Source organism: Micropterus dolomieu, linkage group LG04, assembly GCF_021292245.1.
Source record: "Micropterus dolomieu isolate WLL.071019.BEF.003 ecotype Adirondacks linkage group LG04, ASM2129224v1, whole genome shotgun sequence".
In the NCBI taxonomy this organism is placed as follows: Eukaryota; Metazoa; Chordata; class Actinopteri; order Centrarchiformes; family Centrarchidae; genus Micropterus; species Micropterus dolomieu.
In genome coordinates this window covers 6,155,478-6,181,538 of record NC_060153.1, presented here as the reverse complement: position 1 = coordinate 6,181,538, position 26,061 = coordinate 6,155,478, and the positions used below count along the sequence as shown (strand labels likewise).

Here is a 26,061-nt window from a genome sequence, read left to right as displayed (position 1 = left end):
CACATGACAGTATGTGTTTGTGTGCATTTGAGTCTCTGTGTGGTGGTATGACGCCGCATGAATGCGCTCTGTCTGACCTCTGACCTTTTACAGTGTTGCAGTAAAGGTCAAGAGTGCCTGAATGTCAAATTACACCCCTGATTCCCTCTTCTTCTTCTCCTTTGTCACGTCTCGAGTACTGTTACCATACAGAGCGCAGCTGGACTCGGCGCCGCTGTTCTGGGATAAAGAAATACATTTGAAAGCTGACTCTAGATCGGTGATGACGTGTCGGTTGCGTTAGCCCGCATGAATTGAGAACAGCCACGTGAGAAGCAGTTGCAGAAAATGTACATTTCTTCTAAAAAAACTGACTTTTCACTGGAATACAACTCTTCTGGTAAAGGAGAAGCCTCATTCATGTTGCCAAAAACATTGACAGACAGAGATGCTGTTTGAGAAAACAAAAACAAAAATTCTGTTGGATGTATCAGTGCTTTACTGTCTTTGCTGTGGTTGCAACCACTAATGACACAAACAGCCTGAGCCCACTGCATGGCCCTCATCTCTATCCTTCAACAGTACCCTTCTCTCCCTTGGTGTAGCAACCCTATTTACTACTGCGCACCCTGACGTACTATGAATGTGCCAATTTCAATATGTCTCTTTGTTTCTGTCTCTCTTTACTACTTTACTAATCTGTTCTCTCTGTCTGGAAAGTGACCAAACCTACTCTTGATTTTCTTTTCCTTCACCCTCTTTCTCTTCCCTCTCTTCCTATATTGAAATTACTATAATAGTAACTGGTATCGCTGTTTCTTGTCAGTGTATTGAGGAATGTCATGTAGGCTAATGACTTTGACAATGTTTAATTACTTGTTTTATATTATCATTAATAAATATGCTTCTTGTATTTAAAGCTGTGAAATGATATAATCTGTTTTTAAAACTTTGCCAAATCAGTAAAATATTGAAATGGAACGTGCTTTGTGTGATATTTCAATTACAGTACTGTGTTTAATCTATTACAATTTCATATGTGTCGGGTATTGAACGTTAATACGTTTTTTTTTTTTTTGGTATTGACCAGAATAACTTAGCAAAAGCTGGCATCATTTTTTTTTTTTCTGCAATTTTGTATTTTATTTAGGCAAAGTTCTTGTAATTCTGCTTGTATTTAGACAACTTTTAATATTTTTAAATTTTGAGCTTGTTTTGCAATGGTGGAAAATGACATTTTTGAGAGAAATACTTCCATTTTAAACTTATTTTAAACTTCTATTTGACAGCTAAAGTTACAAGTTACTTGGCAGATTGAAATTTTATGTACTTGCTTCCTTTATAATCATCTTACAAAATATGATACATCCTCACTGATTAACCTACCTAACATTATATGAAGTACACTATCAAAAATAATCTCCACCTCTATCAGCTACAACATTAAAATGCTGCCTACATGTTAATGTATCAGTAATAACAATATGATATGTGTTTAGTAATATATCGCTTCCTGATACCATTCTGCTGTACTTTTGAATCTTGAAGTACATTCTCTATATAATACATTATATAAAGAACTTTCACTTGTAATGCAGTATTTGTATAGTGTGGTACTGCTACAGTACTGTACTGTAGTGTACTTTTAATTAAGGACTTAAATACTTGTGGCACCACTGGGGTAAGTATTGATTTGGTATTGCCACAGAAAGTCCTTCAAGTATGATATTACTGCTGAAAAATGTCAAAAGATGTTAAATCCTATAGTCACAATTAAATGTTCAACATGACAAGAACTGAAATATAACACAATTTCTTTATTCTCATATGCACAACAGTTAAAGTAGAGCATTGGCAATGAAATTCTTCAATCTCGTCGAACAACGCGTTTACGAGCATGTTTTAAAAACTGAAGTAAAATCAAATTAGAATTTCAGATTTAGAATAGTGCAGCACGGGAACAATCTGTAAGCTATATAGCTATAAGCTATAAGAATCAAATATGATATTGTGGTTGACAGGTGTACATTAACAGTAAAATGTATTAACTGTAATGTAGTAAATGCATACACCTAATGAGAACAGGTAGTAGACAGACATGCACTTAAATACACTGTGAATTGTACAGGTGTAAAGAGTAAGAAGGCAGGTAGAAAAAGTACAGTCGAATATGTACCATACAGTACCAGTAAGTATGAATATGGTAGTAGTGTAAAGTAGTAGAATAAAATACAAATATGAATAAATGTGGATAAATATCAGATGAACAGGAAATATAGTTCAAACTAACAAAAAAGTAAGTTTGGTGGTGCTTTAATTAAATGTAATAATACGTCATTTCAACTGGGGAAACTTTATTACACCATTTATCATCTACAACGTTTCCAGAGTTGACTTTGGAGTTGTACTTTTAAGGCGGAAGACACACATGTATGACTCAAAGTTCTCCGACTCCGACCACCCCATCTCCACCTTCACAGTCTGTTCATCACTGCTATGGTTATGAAAGACGAGCTCGCCTCTGATTGGCCGTTGCTGTAGAAACTTTCAGTCTCACTATCATCGCTCCACCCCGCGGACCAATCAGAGACACCGCACGGCCCCCCGACGTCAGTCTCCTCTCTTCTCGGCCAATCAGATTGTTCGATATTACTGTACTTCACCCGGCCGTCCGCTGCCTTTCAGGTAGACTGGACCGCGGAAAGGTGAGCGTTTACGGTGGTTCTGGCTTCAAATGTTTTATTCAGCTGGCTTTTTTGCACCAATTGCTGAAGTGCATAGTTTTTAATGTAATTTAGTGTAACTGTTTGGCAGATGTGGGTGTTTGTCGGCTTGTTACATTGTTATATTGTTGCCAACAGTCTGTTAGCAGTGTTATTGTGTGTAGTCTAATGAATTTACCGAATCAAATTGTATTTATTGTATCCCTGCGCACATGGCATTAGGCAACAATGGTATGTCATTGTGTAGACCTCCCTCCGTTATTTTGCTCTAAAGCAATATAAAAAACAAAACATTAAAACTTGAAATATTATTCAATATTAACGTTGAGATGTGGTAATGTATGTGCTGCATGATCTTTTGATTTTCTGTAATGTTGAGTGGATGTCGTACTTAAGTACAGTACTTAAATGTACTTTCTGCCCCTGGTGAAGTTGTGATCACTAAATATATTAAGTGCATCTTTGTAAAATTATGATCTAAAATTGAGTAGGCCTACAATTTCATGGCACATTTTAGTGACTTCCACTCCTCTATGTTGTACTTTTTACTGCAGTACATTTATCTGATAACTATAGTTACTAGTTATTATGCAAATTCAGATTTTACATCCAAAACCAAACAAAATTACCCATTTATAAAATATGATGCGTAATTATACGATTATCAATTATAATATCAATTATTATATCAATTAACGATTCAACTCTATATAAAGTAGTTAACAGCTCCACCTTAACAAGCTGCAACATTAAAATTCTGCTGATATTTAATGCACATAATGTATAACATTGTCAAATAGTCCATTTTGCACTGTAATATATGTAAACTACTTTAGGTATATTTTGCTGATAACACTTGAATAGTTTAACATGGTGTTTTAACTTTTACTAAAATAAAGGATCAGGGTACCTCTTACATTACAGTCTATAAGTACTGACTCTGCATACTTGGACATAGTATTTGTATAGTTTCATGTAGTATTTAGTATTGCTAAATGTAGTTTGCTGATAATTAATGTAATTTTTAAAGCAATTGTATGAGAACCAGATATGTTCAGATGTGCTTCCAACTGAGCTGAACATACTGTGCAGCAAACCAAAGTATCAGAATTTGAGTAATTATGATTAGTACATGTTTTAAGCTAAATGTGTTTAAAAAGTGTATATATACTTTTTAAATGCATTTTATAAATATAATAACTATGTAATGTGGATACATTACTTAAAACAATAATAATATGTGCCGCAAACTAAGCTTCTGAACTTATGGTCAATTTAAGAAGAGCACAAATTTTAAATTGAGATTGAAAGTAAATTGACTTTCTATGATTGTAAAACTTTTAAAGTTTAGCTTTTAAATGCAGTCATATCATGCATTTACTGTGATTATTTGATTGTTAGGGTTATTTCTTTCTAATTTCTCTTTTTTCATATTATCATTGTTTTTATTGAAAAACTTGGTGTACACTAACTAACATGACTGAGAATATTAGCTGTCCACCTGAAGCTGTAGTGACTTAAGTCATACGTCCTGTCTGAGAGTTACACCTCTAACATGGTGTTCCTGTTTTCCAGTCTTCTCTCCAGACCTGCAGTCATCCTGAGTTGTCCATCATGGCGGTGAACGGCACAGCAGACATCTTGAGCTCTGCCTATCTGGCGGTGGAGTACGTAGATGCAGCGCTGCCAGAAAACCCCTTCCAGCCCTCCCTGAAATACGCCTGGGGCTACATGATGGACAACTACACCAAGTTCCAAATTGCCACCTGGGGGTCGCTAATCGTCCATGAGCTCATCTATTTCCTGTTCTGCCTGCCTGGTTTTCTCTTCCAGTTCATGCCCTTCATGCAAAAATACAAGATCCAACAGGTTTGTGTGGGTTTTTGGATGTTAACATTTCATTTTCAAAATCTAAGATGACCTTCCTTTTAATAGACTTTCTCTCTCTGTGTATGGCTGTGTTTGTGTCATGTGCAGGACAAACCAGAGACCTGGGAGAAGCAGTGGAGATGTTTCAAGATGCTGCTGTTCAACCATTTCTGTATCCAGCTGCCTCTGATCTGCGGGACTTACTACTTCACTGAATTCTTCAACATCCCTTATGACTGGGACTCCATGCCACGCTGGTCAGTGGAAGTACAATAAAACACACCTGGACACGTCACATTCCAAGTACCCCAGATGTAGACTCAGTGTGCTGGACAACAATATTCTTGCTTTTAAATGTTAAATCCATGCCTGTGGTAACTATGATTCAGAAAGCGTAACTCTGCATAGCCTTATAATTAATGACACAAAGCTCTCATCCTGTGATCTAAATTGTAAACAGATTCTAAAAAGGTCTGTTACACAGACATGTTCCCCATGATGCCTTCATCAATCTGATTTAGAACAGAAAATACATGCATGTGATGCATGTAAATCTGCTTTACATGTAAAACAAACAAAATAATTTTTTTTAGTTCATTTTAAGATAATACCGTCAAACCATTTTGTTTAAATAAATGTATAGAGCTGGGAAATATATGGCTGAAATTAATTCTTCCTTTGCCTCCGTCATACGGTCACTAGAGGTTGCAGCCTAACAAAAAAAAAGGGTCGTAATAAGCTGCTGCATAATCGACCCATGTGGCTGTTTTTCTGGTGAGGATGGGCTGGTTTCGGTTAGTAAAATTTGCTTGTAATAACCAACAAATTTTTAAGTAACATAATAATAATATTAATACGTTTATTATTTATTATTATACATATATTTAGCAACTTGAATACACAAAATGCAGCTTAGAGCACATTGCAAAAAATACATCTTTTTTTATTTTTCTTGCCTATACGGGATGTGTATGTTGTTGTCAAAAGTCTCACAAATCTTTTGTGGGATGAAAATATATTTTCATTTGAAGTGATCAAGAATTTTGTCTAGAAATCGTTTTTGTCACATATGCTAGCATTAATCTAAGGACCCTCAGTGGGAGCTAACAGCCATATCTACTGGTTGGGATAACTCTGCTTTTCTAACGATGACCCACCTCTGTCCTCCTCAAGGCCGTATGTCCTGGCTCAGTGCTTTGGCTGTGCTATTGTTGAAGATACATGGCACTACTTCCTCCATCGCCTACTGCATCACCGCAGGATCTACAAATACATCCACAAAGTCCACCACGAGTTCACTGTGAGTAAAACACGTGATGAGATAAATAAACATAAACTCTTAATCTCTTTACTGAAGAGTTACTTATTAAACATGCTGTAGCATCCACACATAGAGAAACAGTGAGAGCACACACACACACACACACACACACACATACGCATATGTGTTCATAACAGTGTCTCCGCTGTCCCTCAGGCTCCATTCGGGATGCAGGCAGAATACGCTCATCCTGCTGAGACTATCATCCTGGGAGCTGGTTTCTTCATTGGCATCATGATCTTCTGTAACCACGTGTTCTTACTGTGGGCCTGGGTGTGCTTCCGCCTGCTGGAGACCATCGATGTCCACAGGTAGTAGGACACAATAGCTTCCACATTTTCTGCATCATTCTGTTGTTTGCTGCCCTTTCCTTCCCTCGCTCAGAGGTCTCAGAGGAAATACAGCTGTGTCAGCTGTGTATGACTCTGAAGAGAGCATAAACAGTGAGACGATGCAGAACATGACAAACTACACGTTTCTCTTATTAACTCTGACATTAGCTTGTGTGGTTGACCACTAGAGGGCCACAGAGAACATTTGATGTTACTATCATATCAGTAGGTGAAATAGAACTCTCTCCAGACATATAGGCTTAATGTTATTATACATTTATAATTAGGGCCTGAGCAACTGGTGCGAGGAACCATTATTATATAACTGTTTGAATTGCTAGAATTATTATTATTTCACAAAATGAATCGCAGGGGCTAAAGGTGCTGGAAAACCTTGCACACGCATCAGAAGTGACGAAAACATACATCTGACATGGGTCTCATGCAAAGGTGTGGCAAAATGGCTCCATAGTGCCCTTTGCAAAATTTGTGTTAAAACAAAAAATAGTAGATGTATCATCCAAAGACTTTAAAAAAGCCTCTTCAGGCAATATCCTAAAATCAAAAGGAAGTCAGCCATTTTGAATTGAAAGTGCAATTTTAGAACATTTGCCGCCATTTACAGGCTCTGTACTTTAACAAAATACTCAATCGGATCTTTGTGACAAAAAGTTGTGATAAGAGTGAGGTACAAAGCGTGATGGGAAAATGTAGAACAATACACAAAAGGAGAGAGCAGAAAAATAAAATAGATTTTGAATATAAATAAATAATATTTATTATTATTTAAAGAATATTTACACCCTTTTCTTTTGAAATCAATTAACTTTTCTTCCCTTTTTTGCACTCAAGCCCTCTAAAATAAAACAGTCCTTGTGACAAAACTCACACTCTTGTCTTCACAAAAAACAGTGCACTAGTTTTAATACAAGAGGGTCAGCAAGTTTCATTTTAGTGCAATAGAATACTAGACATGTCTTGATATCCAACCACTAGACAGCAACATGATAGATAGAACCAAAATAAATGCATCCTGTCTTCAGTATCTCCATTACAAAACATATTTTTTGAGTATTTCCTATGTCTTGTTGGAAGGATCTGTTTAATTGAAAATACTCTTTCTTGATATCTGAGGCAGAACAAATGTTGGTGATTTATTTGAATGAAAAAGTGACAGACTGTAATTCCCCTTTTTTTCTCCTTGCTCCCTCTCAGTGGTTACGACATCCCTATGAACCCGCTCCACCTGATCCCGTTCTACGCCGGCACCCGTTTCCACGACTTCCACCACATGAATTTCGTTGGGAACTACGCCTCCACCTTCACCTGGTGGGACAAGCTGCTGAACACGGACAATCAGTACAACAAGTACATGCAGAAACAGGGAGATAAGAAGGAGCAGTAAACCACTCGGGGCCTCTGTTCTTGCACACACCTGATCTATCAGGAGGAGGAAAGAAGAAGCAGTGAGCTGTACAGCCACACAGTGAGCACACAAACAATGCTGCTTTTCCTCTCTGTACACTTAACGAAACACACCCAAATACTAAAGGTGTACTTTAAATGAATCAGCACTACGGTGGTTTGATTCTAAATTGGACTGAATGTTGACTTCAGTCCGTCTTCTGTGCCTTTCTGCAAAAGAAGTATTGTTGTCTGCTTCTGTTAACTGCGACTGGCTACATAAAAAACATCAACATCCTGATTTTAAATTGTTGCTTTGCTTGGTCATTGAATGAAAAAAAGTTATACCACACGACTCTCGTGAAATTCTTCCGTATACCTCTGAATGTCTGAGCACTTTAGCGCTTCCTCTTGAGTTAAACTGAGTCAGAATGACATTGTGTTATAGCTGCAGTCAGGTGTGAACTGTTGCAACTCGGTGCCGAATTCTGAAACAAGTCGGACGTGTTTTTGACGCAAACCCATGAACATTTTTGATTAAAAGGGATTGGCTCATATGGAACTTTCAGGTTTTTCAAGCCTATTTTGTTAAAGACTGTAACAAATAATAAATAAATGCTGTTTTGATTTAAAAAAAATAAACACTGAAAATGTTTTGCTTTTGTTTGTCATATAAGAATAAAAGATATGAACACATTTAAGTTTGGTTGTGTTGAGCAGTTTGTTTGACATTGAAATTTTTGCTACAACAAGAAACGTTATGCTCCTCAGATATGCATGCCTGTATTAATAAGACATTGTCCCTTATTGACACATTTCTGCAGAGAATGGGATCACTGACAGTTTGTTTAAGATTAGCCCTGCAGATCTGAATTTTCTCAGTGAGTGTTTTAGTCATTTCTCTGTGGAAACAGTTTGATGGGGAAGTGGTTTATTTCACCACTGAATTAAGGTCCCCACCATCTCCTCTCTGCTGCACTGTGGACACACCCCTACTGCCCCATCCAGCACACAGCTGCATCAAGTCAGCCAGCAGCAGCAGGTACCAAACAGGAAGTGAGGCCGTTTTTACATTCAGGACCAAAACTGAGTTAGTAAATGCCACATCAATGAATGAATCACATGATCAACACCCTCTGAAATAGTATAAATAAATAAAATTAATAACCACTTTATATCTTAGTCACATTTAATTTTATCTTGTATAGTGTTACCTCAGGGGTTCCTTTTTCATATGCTGTATTTACTTTGGTGCTTAAACAAGTAACTATTAACTGTTTATGGTAGGATTGCAACTATTATTTTCATTATCAATTAATTTGTTAATTATGTATCCGACTGACATTTGAGTCTATGGGATAACAGAAAATTATGAAAAATACCGTAACAATTTCCCAGAGCCAAAAGAGGACATCTTAAATTGCTTGTTTTGTTGACCATCAGTAGCCACAAGATTAAAGTGATAAAAAAAAGCAACAAATTTGCCAAGCTGGAACCAGCTGTGTGTGTAATTTTCTCTTGTTGAATGATGAATGATGATCCAAATAGTTGATAATTAATTTTCTGTTGATCAACTTATTGACTGTTACAGCAACATTTACAAAACAGAAGAATAAAGCACACAATCAAATCATGACACATTGAGTGAACATGCACATTTGAATTTAAAAGCATCTCCTTCACAGTCTATTTTCTGATGAAAGGATTTAGATTATTTACTGTGTTTTAAAAGCCCCCTTTTGTAGGATATAAGCTAGGATAAACATCTGAGCAAGAGAATAAATACAGCCTTACAGAAACTGTTCAACATTGAATAAGTAAATAAAATAGGCCTATCACAAAATGAACAAAGAAATGTATATTATAAGCATGCAGTTTTAATATAAACTAATTTACTTTTAAAGAAAGGGTCATTGTTACAAAAGTCATCCTGTTTCCACAATAACTTTTTATTTCTAAATGCCCTTTTATTCAAATTCTGTTCTTTTCCTGAGTGACCATCAACTTTGACCAAAGCCCTTGTCTGTCAGATTAGTCTCCGACTGTTCTTCATTGTCTGCCCTGCTCTGAATATTATAGGCTTTTATGTTAAAAAAAATATATTATATATAAAAATATTTTCTTTATATTTTTATTCTTTTATCTAATTAAATGATGTCCTTCTACTACATCTCTGAAAGAAAAAAAACTTTATTTTGAAAATGTTGACCGGATGTAGACCTACTAATCCTCTGTCGTACTTGACACTGGAGGGAGTCTGCGCTCAGGTACAGCAGCGCATCACACTCTGAGAAAGGGAGAGCGAGAGCGGTACTGAGAGAGATATTTATAGCCTAAAGCGAGGCTGCAGCACAGAGATAAGGCTTGGGACCAAGCCGCAGGCAGACAGACAGACAGGGCTTAGGGAAAAGAGGACACGTCAAAATGAAACAGTTCCTTTCCGTAGTTTTCTTCGGGGCCGCAGTGGTCGCCTTGGTCAGCGCAGCCGGTACCGAGGGTGAGATCTCCTTCGAGTACCACCGTTATGAGGAGCTGCGGAAGGCGCTGGTGTCGGTGTGGCTGCAGTGCCCGACCATCACCCGCATCTACACCATCGGGGAGAGCTTCGAGGGCCGCGAGCTGCTGGTACTGGAGATGTCCGACAACCCCGGGACGCACGAGCCTGGTCAGTTTTACGCATACGCAAAGTCTGCTTCATAATGCGGCGAATGTGCACCCCATCCCGCTCCCTTTGTCCCCGCTTGCCTTCGTGGTAGGTGTAACATCACCGCACGCTGTGATAACACATCACGCACTATTGCGCAAAGCAGCCTGCCTTTATTGTGTGTGAGGGGTTAGACAGAAACGTTCCTGTGTGGCTGATGTTGCTCAAAAGCACCGGAGAGCAGTAGAGGAGGGGCGCAGGTGTGTCGTGCCGAGCAGCGGAACGGTGAGCGCGCGGTCTGCTGCATCAGTTTAGAGGAAACCTAGATGATAGATTGTGGGATCAGCCACGCAAAGCCGCCATTTTGCTGGTTGATAAAGATCTCTTCGTGCTTATCTCGAGTAGTGGTTCGGGGGGGAAAAAACACATCCCAAAGGCGTTGGATCATGCCACGGCTCACTGGGCTGCGTTTTGAATTACCATCTCTTCCAATCAAAAGCAGATGTAGGCTATCAGCAATGTTGGCTGCAACACATCAGAGAAGAGTTGAAAGGAGGAAGCCTTTGACTGAATATTAAATGAAACTGTTAGACCAGTCATGAGGTTGCTTAGTGGACCTTAAGGGTTATGTCATGACTTCCCAGCATCCCCATCAAACTCCTTCATCCTGTCAGGACTGGACTGCAGGCATGACACATGGAGCAGAAGAAGTGATGCGAGGAAATGTGAGACTTCAGTTTACACAGCAGCCACATTATAACTGCAAATGTGGGCAACCGCCACTGCTGTTTCCAGATGCAACGCACCTTCTTGTTTTTCTAAAATCACACCTGATTAGAGCGGAAAAAACACATAAAATGTATTTCTATCATTTTTTTCATTTGAAGGTGATTTAAGAGAGCATAACATCACCCTGAAATCATCTGATGGTTTCAGAATATCAGTCATAAACCAGTCGTAGTAGAAAAGGCAATATTAAACAAACTGTTGTGACATTGTTATAAAAGGAAGCTGTTTGTACATGGCCTTCAATGTTTTTTGGAAATGGAGGATTGCCCTGAATCCATCTCACGCTGTTTGAGTGCAACACTGAGAGCCAAATTCTCTGTAATGGTCCTTTACTACTCCCCTAATTGTGTTTCATTTCAGGCTGGAATTAAATCAGGCTATATATGATTAAAGGTTTTGGCTTTTTAGCTGTCTATATCTTAAAATGCCTGTCTCGTTCTTGATAAAGATTGCTGGACTGTAAAAACACCAGAGACAATGAGGGAAATAATCCCTGATGAAGTCTGACATTAAAAATATATTCAAATGTTGTTAATAAACCAAACCTACTTTACTCCAGCGACCATCTTTCAACCCCTTAATCCATAATCAATTTATCATTCAGTGCACCTCCAAGGATGACTTTTAACACTCCCAGTACTACTGTAAGTATTAAAACAGGTAGGCCTACTTTGTAGTCATGATGGTGAGAGGACCCAGTTTTGGCGGCTATAGAGCAATAATGCAACGTTAATGGATTAGCCTGTAGCACATTTAACCTTTAATGAACGTCTGGGAACAGCTCAGTGTTTCCTGTCCTAACAGGACGCAGGCTACTGCAGGAAGTGATTAATTTCATCCAAGTAATCCTTAAAAGGGGCCCTCAAAACAAATTAAAAAAAAAATCTTTGCCTGTATAGTTTACAGTCTAGTTTGTGGTATTTCAGATATGTGTCATGTAGAATTTTTGTACAAAGGTGTATTTTTTTCTCTGGGTGTGTTGTGTGGTCTTAAAACACCACAGGTTGTGTGTGTTTTGCAGCTCGCATGGTCACTCAGCCTATGACCGTATGTACAGTACATACTAAATAAGCCTGTAATAGTCTGGTGGGCGTGCATGAGTCACAGTAGCGATGTGGAGCCCTTATTATTACCAGATGAGTTTCCAAGCCGCTGCTTCACCAAAAGGGGCAGCACCTCCTCCTCTCCCCCATCCTCTCCTCTCCCTCCACCTCTGCTGAGCAAAACATCCACAGCTAGAGGGAGGAGGATGAAACAGAGAAGGAAACAGAGAGAAGCGCTCCAGAGACTGATAGGGCAAAGGAGAGAGAGGAGAAAAAAAGATGATGGTTTCAGTATCTGGGATTGAAGAGATGAATGTAAGTCAAGTTGAATAAAATCTGCAAAGACCAGAAACATTTTCAAGCCCTACCAATGTTTTATCTGACCCTGCAGTGCGTTTAAACTCAAAGGTGGAGCCGAAATAGCAGTTGCTGGGGCAACAGATCGGCTTAGTACACTGAGCTGACTGGCAGCTCGTGGTTGGCTGGCTGTGCTCCTGAGGACGACGGTCCTGAGCTCATGCATCTGTCAGTAAGCAGCCATCTGTCACACACTGCGGCACAGGAACTGCCTAGCGCTAAAAGTCTAAATAGACAGGTTACACCAATATACACTCTGGTAACACAGGCAGTAGTGGCAGAAGTAACTGCATTAACTCAAGAGCGGCTATAGTCGTTCTTTTTACATTAGCATTAGCCTACTAACTCACTTGTTTGTGAAAGGGGTCGCTAGATAACCCCCCAGAGAATTGTTAAAACTATGCAGTTTAAAGCACCTCTAAACTCATTGTTCAGGTTTTATAGCGGCTAATAGCTTACTGTTTGGGTTCACTCTCACCGCTATCATCAACATTGCTTTCGTTTTTAGCACAAAATTCTTTGCGCTACCTGGCCGGCACCAAACAGCAGTCAAAGTTAGCGACTACCTGGTGAAGAAAGTGGAACATCTACAAGCTATAGACCCAGATATTTCCCTCAGTCTCTCTTGTGGAGACTAAAAAAGAGCTAAAAGGATAGCGAATATTGGACCTTGCCAGATGAATGCTAATGTTGCTTTGTGACTGCTTTGCAAATGTGCAACTGTGTGCTAGCAGGTTCATCATGTCAACTTTAGAAAATGACAGTGTGTCAGTGTTGTGTTACAGCTTGTTTATCCGGTGCCAATTGGCCAAACATATCAGCTTTTGCAAGTTGAAGCAAAAGTTCAGCATTTTGGGAAACACACATTTTCGCTCTCTGTCGGAAAGTTCAATGAGGTTTGATAGCACGCTCATCTATTCATCCATTTAATATAAAGCTACAGCCAGCAGCCTGTTTGCTTAGCATATAGCGCAAAGACCGGAAATAGTGGACACAGCTGGCTCTGTGCAATGTTAACAAAATCCGTCTACCAGAACCCCTAATTCTACCTGCTGACGTATAAATTATTCTTGGCCAGGTGCAGTAACTTCCTGGAGTCTCCGCCTCAGAGCACATAACTTTAGTTTGTGAGTTTTTACAGTCTTTTATGGACAAAATGAACAGAAACTATAACGTGTTAATTAGGGAGCTTTAGAGATTCTAGTTTGTGGTTTTTGTTACCTTTGGACAGAGCCAAGCTAGGCGTTTCACCTGCTTTGTGTTAAGATAAGCCAACCATCTGCTGGCTTCATATTTAAAACAAACTATTGCCGTTTTAATAAAGAAGTCAGGCAATAACGTTTTCCATCATTCTGGGAGCAACTGTGATCTGCTTTTATGGTGCACACGGCATGAGTCTACGAGGTGGAGGTGTGCGGTGTCTTAAACAGCTCACTGTGGCTGCTCTTTTTTCTTCCATTACTCCCTACAATATTTTAAACTGATCTGTTGTCAAAGAAATATAAAAAATGACCATTGTCTTGTTTGTAGACGCATTTTTGATGAAGGATAGCGGTCAGTGCTAATCTCCCTGACAAACACATTGCATTTCATGTGATTATTTCATAATAAAAGTCAACTTTTGTTTAGCCATATCAATTATTTTAGTGTGAAGCTGCTGCAGTAGGAAATGTTTGCTTTGCATTAGCAGGAGCTTAATACAGCCTTTTCCCCTGGGATGTCGCCACTACACCCAGTTCCTAATACTGCAAATGTATAAATATTGCAATACTTTCACCAGTGGGCTCTAGGCTCAGTCACCATTGTGTTAGCTCATTCTGCAATAGATAATGACTAAACAGACATTTATTTAAATGAAAATCTTCGATATTATTACTTTAAGTATGATTTTGAATGCAGGACTTTTACTTGATATGGAGTAGTTTCACAGTGTGATTTTGCTATTTTTACTTAACTAAAGAATTTGAATACTTCTTTCAATAACACCTGGGTGACATGTTTTTTTTAATTTGTAGGAGGTGTCTACTTCTTGCAGCTGGATCATATTTGAGTGTATAAAAGCCGAAAAGAGTGTTTTTTTGTGAAATGGGCTCTGGCTAAACTCTTTTGACTGTCATGTCTGGAACTATTTCCAAGACGTCTATATACGAGAAGAAACCCTATCTTGTAATGGCGTTGGCTTTGTCTGAAGGTTAAAAAAAAGAAAGAATGTCAGTATGAGGCACTGCTTCATCCAGTATGCTGTAGACCATCTCATGTGGTGGAGAGTTTTATCAGATGACAGAGGAAGTATGTAATCCCCAGTGAGCACGCACTCACATGCCCAAGTGTATAGTAGCCAGACACACTGCTGGATATGGTCATATCAAGTGACATATGGTATATTGAATGTAAAGTGAAACACAGGTAGACATGGATTTTATAGTTCAAAATACAGTGGAGAAGTATTGATTGGGTGTAAACCCAGTGCATTGTTTGGCCAATTTAGCTGTGAGGCGCCTCCTCAAGCAGAGATAGCAAAAACAGCTGAGAGGAAGGAAGAGCAGAAGAAAAACTAAGATAGAAAAGAAAGGAATGATGATTGAGAAAACTGGAAATGTAACAGGAGTGCGAGGGTAACAAGGGAGTAGAAGAGGGGTGGGCGAAATAATGTAGAGGGAATAAGCGAGAGGCAGAAATGGAAACAGGATGAGAGAAAGGCCAAGGCCTCAGCCAGAGGTCATTTATTATACATCAGACACCCACATGCACACTCCTCCTCTCTGCCTTCTCTGCTCTGCCTACTTCTTCTTCGTGTTGTTTTGCTTCTTCCGCCGCCAAAGCCTCCTTTCTGTGTCTTGCTTTTTCCTGAACATATTTTAATTTTCTTTCTCTCTCCTCGGGTTCCATTTGTTCTCTCGATCTTTGTCACTATTTGTCTTGCCTATTATTTTTTGTATGTTTTGCATGATTGATTTTCTGCATCAACACGCTGCGTGATGTCATTTCATGTCATGCTGTGTAGTGGCCGTACAAGCAGTAGACAGTCAAAAGTCCGTCCTCCTTTCGTAGCTTTGGATCTACTCGTTTCTGTGGGTTGTTGTCTATAGAGTTTCTTTCTGAAAAAAGCTAAAACATGTTTGCTGTCCAAGGGGTAAACACTTCTAGCACACTGGATGGTTGGATTCAAACACTTTAATTTAATTTTTTATTCACCAACTCCCATGAAGCTACAAATGGCTAAGAATCATGGGGAATGTTTTTGATGGTTAAAATAAAGAGGTTTTCAAATTTTATAAAAAATCACTACACCAGTTGATACACATGAACATAGAATATGGAGTCAGTTATAAATATTAGAGCTGACACAATTAATAAATTCATACATTAGTTAATTCACAGAAAATTAATCAGCAACTATTCTGATAATTGATCAACTGAATATGGTTTGTTGGACAAAACAAGACATCACCTTGGGAATTATTCACCATTTTCTGACTTGACACTAAACTGTTTTATACACCAAACAATGAATCAACTAATAGAGAAAATAATTGATTGCTAAAACCTGAACGCTACAAAAGATAATGGAACAGAGGCGAACTAGGAGAAGGTTTGGCTCTCCCTAGATGAATCAGCTATTATACGATCTAGCATTTTAGCATTTTTCTATTTTTTATTTGACCTATTTCGGTACTATGTCTCTTCTTTATGTTTATGTCTCTGCTTTATCAGATGACAGGGCTGGCAGTCATTCAGAGCTGACAAAGTACTTTTATACGAGCGTGAGGGTGTGTGTGTACACGAGCACGAGACAGATGGACAGACGCAGAGTGAGAGTGTGTTTACTCAACCTCTGAGTTGATTTGTCTCCCTAAACACCTGTCCCCGTCAGGGTTGCCACAACGACTGAGAGCACTCTAATGTGGTGCTTCCCTAATGACGTTGCAGCAGCAGTCATTATTACATAGTCACCTAGGAGACTGTATTGATCACCTGCCAGACACTTGATAATTCCTGACAAAGCGTAGGATGATGCAGTGGGTTTTGTTACCCTCAGATGGGTTTTATTGACCTGTGGAAAGTAAAAATGACCTTGAGTTTACGGGAGGAGCTGTGCCACATGACTTTTACTCACAGACCTCCACCGCTTAAGGATTTTTAAGATCTTACCAAAAAGCACAATGTGGTTTAGGTTTTCACATTATGTTTTCACTTGTGAAATGAGTACAAACCAAGAAAAAGGAGGGATTGCTCACACACACTGAATATTGTAACATCACAAAAATGAAATGATGCAACCCTCCATCTTCTTCATGCAAACATGCATTTGAACAAAAAATAGACTATCTATCTTGCTAAATAATTAGCAATTGTTTTTATAATTGATTATGTATTTAAATCATTTTTCAAACAAAAATCATTCTCTGGTTCCAGCTTCTGCAATGTGAAAATTTACAATTTTTCTCTACTAATTTTCTCTCTGATATCATTGTAAATTAAATGTGTTTTAGGACTGTTGTGTGGACAAAGCAAGACATTTCAAGACACCACCATGGGCTCTGGGAAACCGTGTGAACTGTGATTTTCACATTTTTCTGACATTTTATGGACTAAATGAATGAACTGATTCAGCTCCATCTGTAATGTGGAGAACACGTGACACAAAACAACAAGTACAGTATAATTTTGAAGAAGACCTTGACGGTCGAAAGAATTCCTCATTAATTATTTTGGAGCTTGCGATAATTAGTGTGCAGACTACTCCCACGTTTCCTTTGTATGCTGCTGTTGTCTTGTGCCCAGTTTGGGTTGGTTGTGCATGCTGTTGACGATCTTTGCTTTAAATGTACCAACACCACATATGAAATGTTGTTTTACATGAAATTAATCTTTGAACGTTGTTACTGTTTCTAAAAAGGCACATGGGAAATCTTGTCAAGTTATCACACTTGAAATGGTGTTTCACATGTGAAAAATTCACATGCCCTTTGTCTTTGACTTTGAGTGTGCACAGGAGAATAAAAACTCAGTGAGGTACAGTTTGACAGAAAAGAGTAATAAATTGAGGAAAAAAGGGAGAAGACACAGTTGGCCCGATAGGGGAAAGGACATTGATTTGTTCCACTTACACAGTGAGGTATCACGCTTGCCTTTGTGTAAAAATACATCTTCTGGTCAAAAATTTGTGTTAGGAGAGGGCAAAAATGCTAATGAATGACATTAAAACAAACGTGTTAGTCATCATTAAGAATTTATGCAGTGAATTGTCATGGCTGCCCTGCTTCTGCACATTACCCAAAACTCATCAAAGACATTTTAAATCCATCAATACCTAAATATGTAGGAGAGAGAAAAGGTCTCCAGAGACTGAGCATCTGTAAAATAGCTTGAAGCATAGGAACTCGTTTAAGCAACTTCAAAGTGTGTCTGTGTGTGTATGAACAAGTGAGTGCATGTGTTTGACAGCTCGGTCAGGCCTCTGAAGCCTGTAAAAAACATTCACCAACATCAGGGCAGAAAGAGTTAATTGTAGTCTTGAAATCATTAGTAGCAACTCAGAGAGGAACCAGATTTGAGCGTTTAAAAATAACCCGACTACCAGATGTGTATTGGGCTGTGTAGGTGTGTGTGTGTGTGTGTGTGTTACTCGCTCATCTAGCCACTTTACAGATACATCAAACGCTCAAAGAAACCCACTAAGATGGATTAAAAAGATGCACATTTGCAAACATGGACACACATGTACCCTTGCATCTTGAAAGCATTGCTTTTTATATAGTTTATTAGCTTGATAAATAATTTTTAATGAAGTGAGGAGTGCAAATAACAGAAAAAGAATCCCTGAAAACACACACAAAAAAGCCGCCAATTAAAGCAGGACCCCTGCTGCAATTTGGCTTCAAATGCACAGACGCACACACCCCTCACCATCTGCTGATCTACATTTCATAACTCGTAACTGATCTGAACAAAAGACTCTTCTCAGCGCTCAGTACAGCCACAGAAAGCCATTTATCTCTGGTTTGTAGTTAATGAAAAGAGGATGCTCAGAAAACTGTATATTTAGTCATCTTCTTTGTCATTTTAGTGGCACTTGTTTCTCTCTTACTTGTGTGTGTGTGTGTGTGTGTGTGTATTTGTGTACAGTATATGTTTGCATAGACTTAGAAAAGAGAAGGAACGGCCAATTAGTATGTTAAACAGATGGTTGGAGCCTTGGACATTAAAAAACAGCTTTACTGATATAAATAGCTCTCAAATATAAAGCTTATGATAAATGAAAGCAAAGCAAGTATAGGTAAAGCAGTCTACTCGTGTTTTATGCCCGTACACTAACATGGCGAACATCCGTTAAACAAGGAAACAAATTTAGTCCAACACATTCAACGAGCATCAGCTTAAGCCTCACCAGTGAAAGATTAGAATCAGCTTTATTAACAGTTGTATGTGTAGACAAGGAATCTGACACTGGTTATAAATTACTGTCAATGTGCTTTCACACAGTTCCAATAACAGTTTATAGGGAGACAGAAATAGACATAAAGCTAAAAACAAGGACAACAAAGTCCAACAAAGATAACAAAGATAGGTAAAAATAAACAGAACTATCATGTAACCCACATACAAGTAAGTGAATAAATATGTATAAAATCAAATGATAATTTGGTATTTTTAAACCTGGGCATATTTTCACATATTTTGGTGTCAAAATGACTCGTCTTCCCGCCTCTAACGAGATTTCAGAGAGAGCATTGTCCTTGAGACTTCAGTTTCTTGTTAAAACAGAGGGTGTCACTTGTAGGGATCGTTTCCATGATGTTTTGAGACACCTCGTATAACAGTCTGAGCCTGACGGTGGCAAAAAGAAACACTTTTTGTGGATGTAATGTTGACGGGCACAATAACCCTGAAGGAATATCTTGCTGCCACTGCAGCCGCTGAAGCCGTCTACCGTCACAAAGAGCACATAGAAAGAACAGCACAGTAATTAATCCAGCAAACATACTCGTTATGTGCAGAAGAGTAAACACAATGAACAGTTTCTTTGAATGTTGTTTTAGCAACAAATTAGCGCCAGACAGCTAGTGTAGCGGCTAGATTGGTAAACTGATAGCAGAAAAACTACATTAACAAATCAAAAATCACAAAACAACAACAACTGAAGAGTAAATACAGACTCAGAATCCCACAAGGGCATTTGAGGAGTAGATAAAAGATGAAAGATGAAAAAAATCATTATTTGCTTGGTCACAGAAACACAAAATGGTGGATGTAACAATGTCTGTTAAACTGTACTAGCAACAGATATTTAACTAAAACCAACTGCTGCAGAATACTGTCATTGTTAATCAATCAATTAATCAATCAACACTTTTTCAGAATGGTGATTGGAATTTATTCTTTTTTTTTTACCATTTTCAGAAAGTTTATAGACTAAAGAATTTACTGCAAATCTTCAGATGACTAATGAAAATACTCGTTGATTTAGTTAATGAGCAGTCATCTTTTTGACAAAAACACATTTTACTTGAGAACAAACCCCACGCATTTCACATGTGAAAATAAAATAAAATAAAATAAAATAAATATCAAATATCATTTTCAAGCTGTTTGATTTCACAGACACCTTTCACATGTAAAATGTCTTAAAATCACTCTGCCTGTTTATGCATTTAAAAACATTTTCACTGCTGAAAGATATTTCAGTGCTTAAATATTATATTTCATATGTTAATGTGTTTTTGTAAGGGCAGTGAAGGCACGAAGGGTGAATCATTGATTACAGGCTACAAACAGCATGAGGTTTATACGTTGCAGTCCTGAAGTCAAACTCTGTGATGTAGTCGATCCCAAACCTGTCACTCCAGCAGGCTGCTCTTCACAAAGATTTAGGAAACAATCTGTGACAGGATCACTCAATAATCCACTGACTGTTGGTAATTATTGTCCAAATGGAGTTCGGGACTGCAATGTTCAATCCTGTTTAACCTTTCAGGTGATGAGTCAGTGTGTATGCTACTGTTTGAGTGTGTGCAGGGCCGTAGCACAAAATTCTGCACCCTGTACACAGGTTGAATACATAATGTAGAATAATAGCTCTGTGTGTGATGTAGTAACACGGCAAGTGTCTTCTTGTTCCCTGCAGGTGAGCCTGAGTTTAAGTACATCGCCAACATGCACGGCAACGAGGCCGTGGGCAGAGAGCTGCTCATTTACCTGACTCAATACATGTGCAACCAGTACCAGCAAGGCAACGACACCATCATTGACCTCATCCACAATACCCGCATCCACTTCATGCCCTCCATGAACCCAGACGGCTTCGAGAAGGCCGCTTCTCAGGTGATGACACAGCACGACCAAATCACATTGCTTACACGCAAACCTGATCCAAGGATTTAAACACTGACTTTAAATCAAACATACACAGCAAGTATAGTAATTATTAAAGCTCCAGACACTGTCTGGCTTCCCTTCACTCCTATGTATGTCTAACTATAATCTCCTGTTTCCTGCTCAGCCTGGAGAGATCAAGGACTGGTTTGTCGGACGCAGCAATGCGCAGGGTGTGGATCTGAACCGCAACTTCCCCGATTTGGACCGCATCATTTACATCAACGAGCGAGAGGGTGGAGCCAACAACCACCTGCTGCAGAACATGAAGAAGGCGGTGGACGAAAACACCAAGGTACGCAAACAGACCCGCAGATTCAGACAATGTACAGTAAGTGATGAAGATTGAATTCTGAGGCACAGAGGAACCACACTCTTTACTTGTTAGTCGGATCAATTCATTGTTGTTTTTGGTCGTTTCATTCGATTTATTGGCAATAAGAAAAATATAGACTATCACCAGCTTATCCTTTAATGCTTAAAAAAACCTCTGGTGTGTGTTGGTTGGAAGTAGTAATATTTCAGGTACAGAAATGACTCTTTGACTTGTTTGCAGGTGCAGTATGTACAGTATTTTTAGGTATTAGTGATTTATGAGTTTTTGCCTTTGCAGCTGGCTCCTGAGACCAAGGCAGTGATCCACTGGATCATGGATATCCCCTTCGTCCTCTCAGCCAACCTGCATGGAGGTGACGTGGTGGCCAACTACCCATATGATGAGACCCGCACTGGTACATAAACACATATCTGGACACACAATCTCAAACACACCCTGATTTCCTGTTTTGGTTGTTAATTGTTTCTAAACTGTTTCCTTGCTCTATATGAGAATGTTTCCACTGATTTAACGAGACAAATATTTGACTTATAGCTAAAACAACAAACTTTTTATTAGTTTTTCTGAAGAATATTCTAACTCTAATTTAAGTCAGATGGAAAATGTCTACTTCTGCGGCTTCCTACACATTATTACTCAAAGTAAACAAAATGTGTTTGCACAGGCACACATTTATGTTTGTTCTCTTCCCTCTCATTCCTCCTTTAAGGCTCCACCCACGAGTACAGTGCCAGTCCAGATGATGTGATGTTCAAGTCTCTGGCGAAGGCCTACTCCATGTACAACCCAGTCATGTCCGACCCTCAACGAACCCCCTGCCGTAAGAACGATGATGACTCCAGCTTCAAAGATGGCATCACTAACGGAGGGGCCTGGTACAGCGTGCCAGGAGGTAAGAGACAACAAGCTCCAAATATGTGTGCTACTGATGAGATGCATGTAAAGAGACACCTGGACTGGATTTGGTTGAGGCAGATACTAATTTTGATATTTGAGAGTTACTGTATACACTATATACAGTATGGGACAGTATGGGGTGCCCAAAGGGTTTAGGACAATGACCATAAAACTGCAACATCTTGTGTTTGAATCTGTGTAGGGGCTCTAGTTGCATGCCACCCAGTTCATGATAACCACAGAAGCCTAACTGTTGAAAACCTCCAAACCAAGATTTACTGGGTTTTCTTTTCAATCAACAATGTCTATAACTATGTATATTCTCTGCTGTCATAGGCACTAGCTTCCTGCCACTTTCTCACATTTATCATCATTGTCTTCCTCCTTGTTGTTTAATTGATCTATGACAGGAATGCAGGATTTCAACTATCTCAGCAGCAACTGTTTTGAGATCACTCTGGAGCTCAGCTGTGACAAGTTCCCCAGTGAGGACACACTCAAGACCTACTGGGAGCAGAACCGCAACTCGCTGGTCAACTACATCGAGCAGGTTGGCTGCACCACCAGTACTTTAAATATGTCCCAAATCACCATTTGAAAAATTGATGGCTCAAAAACCAAATCAACATGCTCTATCTCAAGAGAATAAAATGTTAACATTAAAATATGTAGGCCTAGAATGATGTATGGGCAGAGAAGTCCTTGTACCTAAATAGTGAAACTGATACCTTTATTATGGTCAAGGTATGGTTATTTTTAGCCAACTAAAACTACTTGGGTAAGGCTGGGGAAAGGATTGTCTTCAGGGCAAAAAGAAACCAGTGTTGACAAGTGATGTCACACAAACCACTGTCTCATAGAAGAGGACAGTCATTGTTAGCCAGATCCCTTGACAAAAACAGTGTTTGTCGTCAGTGTTTTTGTGGTGAGGACTGTTGCATGTGCATTTTATTCACATGGTTCGTGATTTGTCTTACAGTCTAGTAAAGGATTCAAAGTTTCCTTGTGTCATTTTTATTTTCTCGTCCAAAGAGCACCAATGCATTTACATCCAATCCCAAACAGACATTTTCCTGCTTTCCTTGAACCAAGCCTTGACTGTGTCTCTTTGGGTGTTTGTAGGTTCACCGTGGCGTCAAGGGCTTTGTACGTGATCTGCAGGGTAACCCCATTTCCAATGCCACCATCTCTGTGGAGGGCATTGACCATGACATAACCACAGGTATCAGCATCCAGTGCAAATTCACACAATCCTGACAACCATACCTATACTCCATTATAACACACTCCACTGACATGAAGTGTGGCGGTCAAAATGTAATGGTAAGATTGTAATGCCATCTGGTGGTCAAACATGATACTGCATCACCTTTTCAGCAATTGATTTTTATTTGCACCTGATATTACAGATATAGTAACAGGTACTGAAAACGCTTGGTGTTGTGAGGATCCATTAGCTGCTTTGTTTGTTGCATATTTGCATGTATTAATTAGAATTTATTTTTATTTTGCAGCCAAAGACGGAGACTATTGGCGCCTATTGGCTCCAGGAAACTACAAAGTGGCAGCCTCTGCCCCAGGATACCTGACTGTCATCAAGAAAGTGGCCATTCCCTACAGCCCTGCAACCAGGGTAAGACTCACAGACAAATGAAACAACCAAAGTCTGCCTCACACTGACTGTGTGTTTCTTTCATATTTAGAAAAGGGTCGCTTGCAGAGCACCTAAAAGACACATTTAGCGCTATCCTTAGATCAAATAAGTTTATGAATATCCTGTACAAATAGCATTTTTGGGTCAGTCTTATGCAAACTGCAAATTGATTGTAAATAAGAAATAAGTTTAACAAACTGGATAGCATTTGGAAAATACTTTGATCCAATAGAAAATGGACTTGATCGCTCTAATAAGGCACCTCTAGCAGAGAAGGAACTGTATATTCTACCGATCCTGGTACTGTTGGTTTTAACAAATGCACAAATGGCTCCTTCCTTTATAAATATTCAAGTGTCCAGGTAGGATCTAATGTCTTATTTACAGATGGTTTATTATTATAAGTAAAAAAAATAACTAGCCTTTGCTGGGACATTTAGAAATTGTAGTCCGTAAAATAAGAATAACCGTTTGTAACTCTAATGCGTCTTTTACTCCTTACCTCTAATCTGTCTCCATGTTTCTCTCTCTTTCTCTCTCTCCCAGGTGGACTTTGAGCTGGAGTCTCTGATGGAGAGGAAGGAGGAGGAGCGGGAGGAGCTGATGGACTGGTGGAAGATGATGTCAGAGACACTGAACTTCTAAAGTGTTTGTCTGGCTGATGATCGGACCGTCCGCGCCATAGGTGTAATATATTCAACAATCCGTGTGCCCGTCCACTATAAAAAGAGTATATTGTCTCTTATTTGTTTTGTTCTCTTTCATTCATTATTTTTATTGATTAAATTGTTTATTAATGTAATGGTTTGCCACATGCTCCTGTAGATGTTTTGAATATCCTGCAGACTCACAAACATATACTGACGGACATAGGAGGAATTTACAGGTAGTTTGGTGGCAGTGAGATTGAAGTAGATTTTCTGTGGTAATGTGTTCTTTATTGTACACGTGATTGGTAACCATGGCACCCATCTATATAACCAATGAGTGACTGAGTAATAATGTGTGTAAAAGAGCTGTTTACATCATTACCACATGGTTTTATCCCAAATAATTCGTATTTTTTCATGTTTTAAATGTCTCTGTTTCTCCAGGCTTTAGTACAATTACACAAATGTACGCAAAAAACATTCACTATTTTAACTGTAAACTTGTACACACACAGTTTTTTTCCTGTAATATAACAACTACCTGCGACGCTATTGTTTTGAGAACATCAGGGACATTAAAAACACTGTAAAATCACTTTAAACATTATATTGTAAACAATGTATACAGGCAAGCTCATTTCCCTGTATGTTATTAATGTTGAGATTTTTTTTAACTGACTGCAACACAGCTTTAATTTTAGCACAAGATGAATGGTTATAATATATACTGTATTTATGAACTAGGTATAGCAAGAAATGTGTGTTTTTTGTAACTGAAAAAAAAAAAAATCTAAGAAAACAAGGCCATGACACTTAGAAATATGTTCACCTCAGTCTACCCAAAGCCATTCCTTTGTATGTTCACTACACAGGGAATACTATGGTACATAAAGGACTGTGGTACATGTAGAAGTTGTTTTTCAAAATTAAATTAACACTAATCTTCTGAGTGGACAGAGTGGACAAAGTTTAACTGACTGTATGGATACAGTTCTCCTGGTTTGAGACTGCAGAAAGAATTTATTGAATGTATAGCTATGGATGGAGTTAAAAATGCAAAGAATGAACTGGTCAATAAAACTCCCCTCTTTATGTTGTCAAACTGCAGTCGTGTCACCTTTGTTTTCAAACACGTGTTTATACAGTACCCATCAACAGTTTTGTACTAATACTGCTCAATAGCAGGTTGATGTGATTAGAGACAGCAAAGTATAGTATATGTAAGAGTAATATGATACCATCTACTACAACAGCTTACTAGAATAATATATAGTATTATTACGTAATGATACTACCCACTGTTTTATGTTTCAGTTGTGAAGAAATCCTGTAGAAATGTTGTATGTTTTGTCTAATCATTGTTTGTGTGTAGGCTATGGAATTAATAAACTATATCCTACAGAAAACACCCTCTGTTGAAGAGACAGGGTATTTCTGGACGCTAGGGGGCAAAATCAACCTGACCTGTAACAAACAGGTGCACAGAACCAAACCATTGCTTTGATGAAGTTATTATGGAGAAAATGTTGGAACACAGCTGGCTGCTTAAACAACCGACTGGTGAAGAGCAACATTATGACCCGTTGAAGTCGTGTTTTTTTCCACCTCATGAATGTAAGTCCAGTAGTATCTTCACTTTTAGCTCTGGTTTGGTCCTCACCAACTAGCTTGCTAGATGCTAACGCT

The 26,061-nt window shown here is 38.7% G+C and overlaps 2 protein-coding genes across 3 annotated transcripts; both read left to right on the top strand.

Annotated features, from left to right (window-relative positions):
- The first annotated feature begins 2,649 nt into the window (after nucleotides 1-2,649).
- On the top strand, nucleotides 2,650-8,329 carry msmo1 (methylsterol monooxygenase 1). The gene is made up of 6 exons (XM_046047640.1): nucleotides 2,650-2,684; nucleotides 4,278-4,571; nucleotides 4,680-4,828; nucleotides 5,745-5,871; nucleotides 6,049-6,203; nucleotides 7,440-8,329. The coding sequence occupies exons 2-6, from the start codon at nucleotides 4,317-4,319 to the stop codon at nucleotides 7,627-7,629; spliced, it is 876 nt and encodes a 291-aa protein (XP_045903596.1). The 5' UTR covers nucleotides 2,650-2,684; nucleotides 4,278-4,316; the 3' UTR covers nucleotides 7,630-8,329.
- A 1,606-nt stretch (nucleotides 8,330-9,935) lies between these two features.
- Nucleotides 9,936-25,477, top strand: cpe (carboxypeptidase E). 2 transcript variants are annotated; one of them, XM_046048540.1, is made up of 9 exons: nucleotides 9,936-10,293; nucleotides 20,590-20,786; nucleotides 20,965-21,132; nucleotides 21,451-21,568; nucleotides 21,884-22,066; nucleotides 22,482-22,621; nucleotides 23,194-23,293; nucleotides 23,586-23,704; nucleotides 24,272-25,477. In XM_046048540.1, exons 1-9 carry the CDS (start codon nucleotides 10,053-10,055, stop codon nucleotides 24,368-24,370), a joined length of 1,365 nt encoding a protein of 454 aa, XP_045904496.1. In that variant the 5' UTR covers nucleotides 9,936-10,052; the 3' UTR covers nucleotides 24,371-25,477. The 2 variants fall into 2 exon arrangements, with proteins under 2 accessions (XP_045904496.1, XP_045904497.1); XM_046048541.1 differs by lacking the exon at nucleotides 9,936-10,293 and adding an exon at nucleotides 12,612-12,633.
- Nucleotides 25,478-26,061: the final 584 nt, after the last annotated feature.